This window comes from Pundamilia nyererei, unplaced genomic scaffold (assembly GCF_000239375.1).
Source record: "Pundamilia nyererei isolate P.nyererei 1_Seehausen unplaced genomic scaffold, PunNye1.0 scaffold00331, whole genome shotgun sequence".
NCBI classification, from domain to species: Eukaryota; Metazoa; Chordata; class Actinopteri; order Cichliformes; family Cichlidae; genus Pundamilia; species Pundamilia nyererei.
The window spans coordinates 71,854-81,513 of NW_005187732.1; the positions used below are offsets into that span (position 1 = coordinate 71,854).

Below are 9,660 nucleotides of genomic sequence, written 5' to 3' on the forward strand. Positions count from 1 at the left end.
TAAAGGTTTAACTACAGCCAGCTTGAAGGCTTGTGGTACATAGCCGATTATTAGAGATAGGTTGATCATATTTAAGATCGAAGAATTAATTAATGGCAGGACTTCTTTGAGCAGTTTTGTAGGAATGGGGTCTAAAAGGAATGAACATTAGACCGGTGGACATCTGTGCTTTGGTCTGATGAGTCCAAATTTGAGATGTTTGGTTCCACTTGCTGTTTCTTTGTGCAATACAGAAAAGGTGAATAGATGGTCTCTACATTCATGGTTCCCACCGTGAAGCATGGAGGAGGAAGGTGAAGATGCTTTGCTGGTGACAATGTTGGGCATTTACTGAAAACTGAAGGCACACTGAACCAGCATGGCTACCACAGCATCCTGCAGCAACATGCCATCCTATCGGGTTTGCCTTTAGTTGGACCATCATTTATTTCTCAACAGGACAATGACCCCAAAACACACCTTCAGGCTGTGTAAGGGCTATTTGACCAAGAAGCAGAGTGATGGAGGGCCGCACCAGATGGCCTGGCTTCCACAGTCACCTGACCTAAACCCAATGGATGGTTTGGGATGAGATGGACCTCAGAGTGAAGGCAAAAAGGCCAGCAAGTGCTCAGCATCTCTGGGAACTTCTTCAAGACTGTTGGAAAACCATTTCAGGTGACGACCTCATGAAGCTCATAGAGACAATGCCAAGAGTGTGCAAAGCAGTAATCAAAGCAAAGGGAGGCTATTTTGAAAAACATGTTTTGACTTATTTCACACTTTTGTGTTCACTACATAAGTTGATGCTTTCAGTGACAATCTACAATGTAAATAGTCATGAAAATAAAGAAAAAAGATTAAATGAGAAAGTGTCCAAACTTTTGACTAGTAATGTACATGTGGAGGGGAAGAAATCTAGGAAAGATGGCAAGGGACTTTTTAATCTTGGAGAGTGAGAGGATGCCTGAAAAATGGAGAAGTGTAGCTACTGATTTAGAAGAAAAATGGTAATGTGCAAAGCTGTAGTAACTACAGAGAGATAAAGCTGATGAGCCATACCATAAAGCTACAGGAAAGATGTGCTGAAGACTTGCTGAAGCTAGGTTAAGAACAGAGGTGACGATCAGTGAGCAGCAGTATGGAGAGTAAGAGCACTACAGAGGTGATGTTTGCTTTGACAGTGTTGATGGAGGAGTTTAGAGAAGGTCAGAAGGAGTTGCACTGTGTTCTTAAGGATCGAGAGAAAATATAGGATAGGTCAGACGAGAGGAACAGTGGTGCTGCATCAGGAAGTCAGGAGGGTGGTGCAGGACATGTATGAGGACAGTGAGCCAGGGGATAGGATTACCATCTTGCCCCTTCTTGTTTGCAGTGATGATGGGCAGGTTGACAGATGAGGAGCCAGAAGTCTCCAGCAACTCTGATGTTTGCACATGACATTATAATCTGTAATGAAAGCAGGGAGCAGGTGGCGGTATGCTCTGGAGAGAAATGGTAAATGGCCTGTATTTGTATAGCGCTTTTACTAGTCCCTAAGGACCCCAAAGCGCTTTACACAACCAGTCATCTACCCATTCACACGCTGGTGATGGCAAGCTACATTGTAGTCACAGCCACCCTGGGGCGCACTGACATAGGCGAGGCTGCCGGACACTGGCGCCACCGGGGCCAGAGAAGAGTAATTAAAGTCAGTAGTGAAAGTGAAAACTGTTCTAAAATAAGCTGACTGCTTAGGAACGCTGCAGAAGTACAGAGTGTGAAAAACAGCATCACTATCAATCACAAATATCCACAAAAAAATCTTAATTTTCACCATCTTGTGAAGTCACCGCTGCAGAAGTATTTGCATACAATGACATTTGACCACATCCACACCAGCTCCCTGTGAGGGAGAACTATTTATAATAATATGTTTTACTTAATGTAAATAGATTAAATTAGTTATTTTAGACCAATTATTGTTAGAAATGTCACATCTTACTTAAATATATTATGTTTTCTCTAAACAAATTCATATTTTACATTTAGATTAACTGACTTGTTTAATTCCCACATAAAAATGTTGTTAATTTAAATTGTTTTGTTATCTTAAGTAAATCACGCAAGAAAAAAAAATGAAACAACTCAGATTTTACTTTACAGTTTAAGAAACTATGTTTTTGTTTTAATTGTTTGTTTGTTTTTAAGAAGAAGAAGAAGAAGAAGAAGAGGGAAAGAGCTGGTATGGTAAAGCTTTGGACTACAGAGCCGGAAATGTATTTATTTTCTTTGGTTCTCTGTATATTAACTTAGATTAATTAAATTTTTAATTAGATTTCTTAATATTTCTTAATATATCACATTTATCCTAAAAAGGTGTCATTGCAATTTGTCCAGTGTATTTTGTTAAAAGTTAGAAAAGAAGCGCCTAAGAAATCTTTGCAAAAATCTGTGAAGTGGATTCAGTGGTTGAAAACTGTGGTAAAAATAGCTGCTTCCTAAATGAGTCTCAATGGTTCCATAAAGAGTGTTAACCATTTATTAACATTCAAGCAGCTATAGGATTTTTCACATTTATAACTCCTAAATGTAAAAATGTTCACATTTCTGATGCTTGTTTTCATTTTCACAAGATCGTTAAAATTTTATATTTTGAAAATTAGAACATTCCCCAAACCGACTCAAATGTGTAATTTCCACAACAGACACAAGTAGGCGCTACCGCAAACCATCACAGTAGTTCTCTGGCCTCCACAGCCCGGCCACACCTTAAAAATGCACACTGACCAATCTGCCGGCGCCGGAAGTTGAAAGCAACCAATCCACGTTCTCTTGCTGCAAAACAAGCCAATCGGTGGATACGTGGGGCGGGATTAGCACGGTGGCTTCTTCCTGAGTTGAATTGCTGCTTATGAGAGCCGAACATTATCATACTAAACTTTAAAATTATAACATACATTTATTACAGTATAACAGTTAAACGGGGCAGCGTCACGATGGGTTTACTAACAATTTTGAAGAAGATGAAACAGAAGGAGCGCGAGATGAGGCTGCTGATGCTGTATCCTTTCTGTGACAGGTTTGGCTAGGCTGAAAACAAAGTGGCATTCGTGCACTTGGTTTATTATAACTATACATGTATCAAATAAGAACCCGCAAGCTTCTCTGTGTGTCTGTGTCGTTAGATAAAGATGCCGGATAACGCCTTTCTCTTTATTTTCCCCTCTATGCGGATTCATCCTTCTTGCTATGCTAGCTGTTACACGTATTCCAGTAAATATACGAGACGCTGATTAATCGATTAAAACCCCTCAGGTGTGTGAGTTGTCTTTAACCTGGCGCGTGCAGAGGTCTGGACAACGCGGGGAAGACGACCATCTTGAAAAAATTCAACGGGGAGGACGTCAGCACCATCTCTCCCACACTGGGCTTCAACATCAAAACGCTGGAGCACAAAGGGTAACGCGCACACTGGCTCAAACACGCGCACACGCACGTTGCTTTGACACCCATGTTTCTTTAAAAAAAACTAATCTAGTCAAGGAAAAATGTCAAAGATGGTCGATATAATAATCTAAAATTAAAATGTGCCTATATGAATATGAAAGTAGGTTTTGTTTATTGTCTTGTGTGAAAACCATGACAAAATAATAAATGAAGCTTCAGTGTAATAAAGGAATAAAAGTCACAGGAAATGCTTTATCCCTTCAGATCTATTTGCCTCTATTTCCTTCCGCCTGTGGTGCCTTTTGATTTGGCTTTTTTTCTCTGTGTCAGCCTGTTAAATCCAGAATCAAAGTTAAAATCCTTCATCTCTTAAATAATCAGGCCCCATCTCACCATAAAACTAAATGAGACTGTATCGTCCCAATAGAGCACTTCGCTCTCAGGCTGCTTGCCAACTTGTGTTTCGTACGATATTTAAAAGTAGAAGGGAGGCAAACCTCCTGTGTTAATGTACAAAAGTATTCTTTAGACCTGTTTTTTTCTAGCTCAGTCTGTACATTTCCATTCATGCCTCCCACTCCTTGTGTTTCCAGGTTTAAACTGAATATTTGGGACGTAGGCGGTCAGAAGTCACTGCGCTCCTACTGGAGGAACTACTTTGAGAGCACAGATGGGCTGGTGTGGGTGGTGGACAGCGCAGACAGACTCAGACTGGAAGACTGCAGACAGGAGCTCAGCGCACTCCTCCTGGAGGAGGTATATGAGAATGACACACAGTGGAGTGACAGAATCCTTTATTTTGGTCGTTTTGCTTTTTGAAGGATGGGTTTGCGGTAACTGTTAGACCAGAAGGGTAGGTGTGTAAAAATGTGACACTCACTAGTCCTGAATACCAGCCTTAACCCTGGTATTCCGCCTGGCATTTAAAAGGAATATTTCGCCCAAATGAATCGGAAGTATCCATTTATCTTTAATAGAAAGCAAATCTTTAATCGTTTTTATCAATCTTATTTTTCTGAGTTGTCTGGACTTTCTATATCTTTTAAGACTCACACTGGCCTCCATGGACAAACACTCCTAAAAGCCAGAGTCAAAATATGTAAATTTGATTTCAGTATGAACACGTTACGCTATTTTTAAATAAGCTGCGCTCCGTTCTTTGCAGAGGTTAGCTGGTGCAACGCTGCTGGTTTTTGCCAACAAACAGGATTTACCAGGATCTCTGTCCAAAGAGGCAATACGAGAGGTGAGCTCTGCGCCCACTTGACACTGCATTTCAGCAATGATATAGTTGCATATATCACGGTGGATGCTGACACTTTGTTCTTCTGCAGGCGCTGGCCCTGGATAACATCAAAAGTCATCACTGGTGTATCATTGGTTGCAGTGCAGTAACAGGAGAGAACTTGTTAGCTGGCGTGGACTGGTTATTAGAGGACATCGCTGCGAGGATCTTCACTGCTGACTGAATGTTTAACTGCAGACCAGCTGGTCTTTGTTCATGACCTGCCGCCTTAAGTGACTGAATGCTTTTATACTTGTCCCATCAACTAAGGATTTACCCAGCCGTCCTGGGTTTGCACTGATTTAAAGGAGACTTACCATAGTTTACTTGTATGAACCCAGTAATAAAAGTTCATCCATTCTTGTGGCAAAATACTGCAGTTGCCTTCTTACAACATCCACACTTGATTCTTGCAGACTTGTTATGCTCCTCTTTATGTACTCTAAAGTTCTCTTTGACATGCAATTCTTTGCAAATTCTGGTTGTATCACAAGCTCCCAGAGAGACAAATTTGATACTTTCCACCATTCTCACACAGGCCAGTTCTGCATAATTTGTCATCTATCAGCCTCAAGCTTATTCTTTGACAGCATTTAGGTTTGATTTAATTTGTGCTACAACACAAAGCATCCTGTGTTATCCCTTTAACCTGACATTCTAAAAACTTGCACTATTAAAATGTTCTGGTTTATAGTCTCCTCACAGTCACACTTGAAATAAAACGGCTCAGTCTGCTAAAGTTTAAACACTTTATTGTTTTGTTACTGCAAATTTTAAGTGACAGAACCCCACAAATGTAAACATTATCACAGGTGTCCACACAATTCCAGTGTAGTTCAAACTGCAGTCATCTTGGTGGCAGCCCACAGGAGATCATCACGATGTGGCACGTAGCGGCCAATCTGCAAAGTTTAAAAACAAAAACTTAGAAACATGGAGGGCAGGAACACTCATGTTATGATCATGTCAGTTTTAAATCAGAGTATACCAATCAGTCATGAATCTTCAGACTGGGGCGGTAAAACAACCTCATCACTTCTGCTTAACACTAAACCGTTGCCTAATTAAGTAACTTTTCCAGTTTAAACTGGTTACTCACCATCATGACTGTGCGCAATGTCAGTCTCATGACATGAGGTGCTGGACAGACCACATGACTCCATTGCCTCAAACAAGAAACCTGCAATAGATGAAATGTGTTAGTAGAGTCTGCTTGTGGAGTGACTGAGAACACATTTTAGCTGCTGAGATCAGAGTATACCAATCAGTCACGAATCTTCAGACTGGGGCGGTAAAACAACCTCATCACTTCTGTTTAATGTTTAACTGGACATTAAGCTGCTGCATGCTGTTAAAACAGAACTAGTGTTTGTACTCACCAGCATGAACTGACTGAACCGACGATCTGGTGTTTAAAGCTGTTTAAAGACAGACAAGTATTAAGTATCCTGCTGAAGCTCTTTTGGGGAAATTGTCAGGCTGACATTAACACTGTAGTGAAGCAAATCTATAAAGCAGCATTCAAAGCCACTCTGTTAGAAAGTGTCAAAGAAGTTTAAATATGAAATTCCTGGGATGTGATCAGAAAACACCTTTTCAGCCATGCCTCAGTCAGCACTCTTCCTCCATCAGAACACCAGCAGGTCACCTTACACCTGGAGGGGTAACAGGGTCAGGGTTCTCAGCGCCATGCTAGGCCAACAGGAGGGGAGCCCAACCGAGTTGGAGGGGGTAGAGTCAACCCCCTCTTTGACTGATCGAGGTTCATCATTTGCACAAACCCAGCAGTACTAAAGTCAAGATCCAGGGCTTTCACAGTCTTATCAGACAGGAAGCATGACTGCACAGTTTTCGACCTTAATACCAGAATCATTCATCCTTTATTTTCACTATGATCACCTTTCTGTTGATGTTAACATGCACAGCACCTACCTAGGGCTTGCGTCCAGCTCACAGCTTTGACAGGCAGCTCTGTCCTGAAGGACGACACAAAGTTACATTAGCAACGTCTGCTCACAATGACGTTAGGCTACAGGTTTGTTCCCGTGCAGATAAAACATCAGATGATTCACAATTCCAGTATGTTTCCATTCAGACTGTTGGTAACCCCAACAGGTCATCCCCTTATTGCCAAGGCAACACCAGTGGGTTCACCTTTTCAGGTCTGGCATTGACACGAGGCGTAAGACGTGTGCAAGTATCATCATACAGGAAACTTGAGTGACACCCATCAGTCTAAATAAAAGTTTTTAGAGTCCATCAAGCTCTAAGCCTCCTACATAAAGATGTCTAGATGAGCACTAAAACGAAGCTACAGAGTTCACCCACCTGGACAAACAGCTGGGATGGTGATGGCAGCATCTGGAGTCCAAACTTCAGCTACCTGTAAGATGATTGCATCAAGTCAAGGTACAGAAAGGAGGTTCAAGTCTCACAGTGTTTCCTGTGGACCGTCACTGACTTCAGATTTAAATTTTATCAACAGCAGTTCAGACGAACGAGATTCCAAAATTTCTCTCATCATTTTCAGCAGGTCTGAATATTTAAAACTGCACAGATTTTTTTTATTTTTTTATTTTTAAAACATACCTTCAAAGAGGAAAGCCTCCATGGAGCTGCTGAAGCAGTCATCAAGTCACCTGACAACAGAAATCATTTACATCACTCAAGCGGCCATGCAGATTGTATTATGACAAATAAAGTACACAGATGATAGAAATCCTTCAAAGTGAAAAGCTGCAGTTGCTCAGATGTTTGTGTCGTTTCACATTGGGTCAAAGTGAGCTAAGTATCATCATCACTGAAACTGCGCTGCAGATGAGACGTCTCGTCTCTGCACGACAAGCTCAACAGAAAGAATATTCAAGTCTTAAATCCTTACCTTGAAACTTTCTCGACTGCCTTCCTCCCCAAGCATTTGGTGGAAGTCCCTAAAGGAGAAGTTGGACCGTTAATAAAAAATAAATAAATAAAAAAAAAAGCAGGGACTACTTCTTGTGCCATTAAGGACTTGCATGTTTGATCAGGGCTTTGGTGACAAACTGCCATGTGACACATGTCGTCCAGGTGTTTGATGGGTGCTAACCCATTTCATCCTTTCAAACAGTCAGAAGTGCCTCACATTATGGAACCAATAAATTAATTTAGCATTTCAGATTCAATTTCTAGAATTTCACATTAACCTGAAAAAATTAAAGCTTAATACTTACGTGCTGATTTGGCATCACTTCCTTCTGAAACAACTCCAACTTTAGCCTAGCAAAGAAATACGACTGTTAATCATTTGCAATAACTAACATTTACATGTTTGTTAGCCTAAATTAAAGGGTAATCAGATTAAAGGTTGACATCACATTAATCAGGCATATGCTTGTCATTAATGGTAATCATCATGTTTAAAACCCTACTGTGGAATTTTAACAACGGCAGAAAATCTTAACTGACCTCTGAATTTAAGCCACTCTGAACACTGCGGGGTTCACATCAGAGGACCTACACAGAAAAAAATAAATATCTTGGTTAATGAGATCTGTATTTGAACCCTCAAGAAATTAGAACTAGAGATTTGTCAATTCAATCACTGCCCTTAACTTTAAACCACAGTCATTGTCTTCTAAAAGTGTTTTAAGAGCCATTACAGCACAATTAGGTTGGAGCCTTCATGCTGCTCAGAATCTGGTAAAGAAGCTTCTTCAAAACGCTGATTCAGTAAGAGAGAGTTCCAAGATTCATCACCGCAGCACAACATGCTCATTTATAGCCACACAGATGTTTAACTGCAGAGCCACTGAGAGAGATCATTTAAATTCCTAATCCAGATTAAAATCTGAAGCATTTTCTAATTACCTGATGTAGGAAGTGTCCTCACAGGCCATGCCTGAAACCAGACGAGGACAAAAAAGATGGCGCCGTTAGAGAGTTGTAAAAGAAAAAGCACGAGACGATCAGTGGTGATTCCTTCATGCTACTCAGTGTTTGAAATGCTGTCTTCAACGTTTTTATTCAGTGAGAGAGTTCAAACAGGTCATCACAGTAGCATGACCTTTCACGTTACGCCATTTAATACGGTTACATGACCCTACTCTCCATCTTATAATGCAATAAAGCGAATCTGTAAACAGCCATTACCTGTGCAGGAAGCACGTTTCCAGCAGCTCCACATCTGGAAATAAAAGAAAGAATGCGTTAGCATGCTGCAGCTAGCAACAAGCTAGCCATGCCGTTTACCACGTGACCGCTAAAATTTAACGTGCTACTGTTCGCGTGAAACAGTATGAAAACTGAGTTTAACAGCGTCTCAAATCAGAATAAAAAGAGTGCAATCACTGCCATTCAGGACAGGTCTGTGAAAAGTTTCATCATTTAGAGACGCTGTTAGTTGCCGTGCGGTCACTTCTGAAGCCATTAAAATGAAAGCCTGCTTTACGTTTAAGTCTCAATACTGGATACATCAGGTAGAGAACATATTTTTATTAGTAGTGACAGAAGTTTCAGTCGAAATGTTTAAATTCTGCTGGTGGATGGTTGAAGATTACGCTAAAATCTGGTCGGTGCTCAATGAAGAGAAACTTCTAGCAAAAACACCACGCAGCGTTTAGAATGGCTGAAAATGAGACGTGAACTAACGTGAAACTGCAGCATCACTACAGCAGTTTCTTTCTTTAAAAACATCCAATTAGTGGATAAACTGCAACTAAACTAAAGCGGCTAAGTGTTGCACAAATCTTACCTCTGCCAGAACATCGAAGGAAGCGGAAGAAGAGCGCGGTGCATCTCGTTTTTATGTCCTGCCTGTTGGACTCCGCCCACCGGCAAACGTCACCGAGTGGCTAACGCTTATCTTGACTCTCATCTGTATTAGACTCTAACTCATTCATAAGACTGTTTGCACAAAGATTCAACTTAGTCGATTCTTGGAGGGATTCTCATTCGTCTCAGATAGCTTATACATGGTGCAATAAGACTCA

At 40.9% G+C, this 9,660-nt stretch overlaps 1 protein-coding gene and 1 long non-coding RNA gene across 2 annotated transcripts; one reads left to right on the forward strand and one right to left on the reverse strand.

The window, feature by feature from the left end:
• The first annotated feature begins 2,798 nt into the window (after window positions 1-2,798).
• arl2 (ADP-ribosylation factor-like 2) lies at window positions 2,799-5,067 on the forward strand. The gene is made up of 5 exons (XM_005751864.1): window positions 2,799-3,022; window positions 3,310-3,420; window positions 4,002-4,164; window positions 4,574-4,654; window positions 4,743-5,067. Exons 1-5 carry the CDS (start codon window positions 2,958-2,960, stop codon window positions 4,875-4,877), a joined length of 555 nt encoding a protein of 184 aa, XP_005751921.1. The 5' UTR covers window positions 2,799-2,957; the 3' UTR covers window positions 4,878-5,067.
• Window positions 5,068-5,428: 361 nt separating this feature from the next.
• Window positions 5,429-9,451, reverse strand: LOC102200181 (uncharacterized). The gene is made up of 12 exons (XR_001290616.1): window positions 9,423-9,451; window positions 8,822-8,855; window positions 8,540-8,570; window positions 8,138-8,185; window positions 7,903-7,948; window positions 7,575-7,623; window positions 7,283-7,332; window positions 7,022-7,076; window positions 6,626-6,669; window positions 6,073-6,111; window positions 5,793-5,873; window positions 5,429-5,595 (listed from the first exon to the last, which is right to left on the reverse strand). It is a non-coding gene; the product is annotated as an uncharacterized LOC102200181 (long non-coding RNA).
• Window positions 9,452-9,660: the final 209 nt, after the last annotated feature.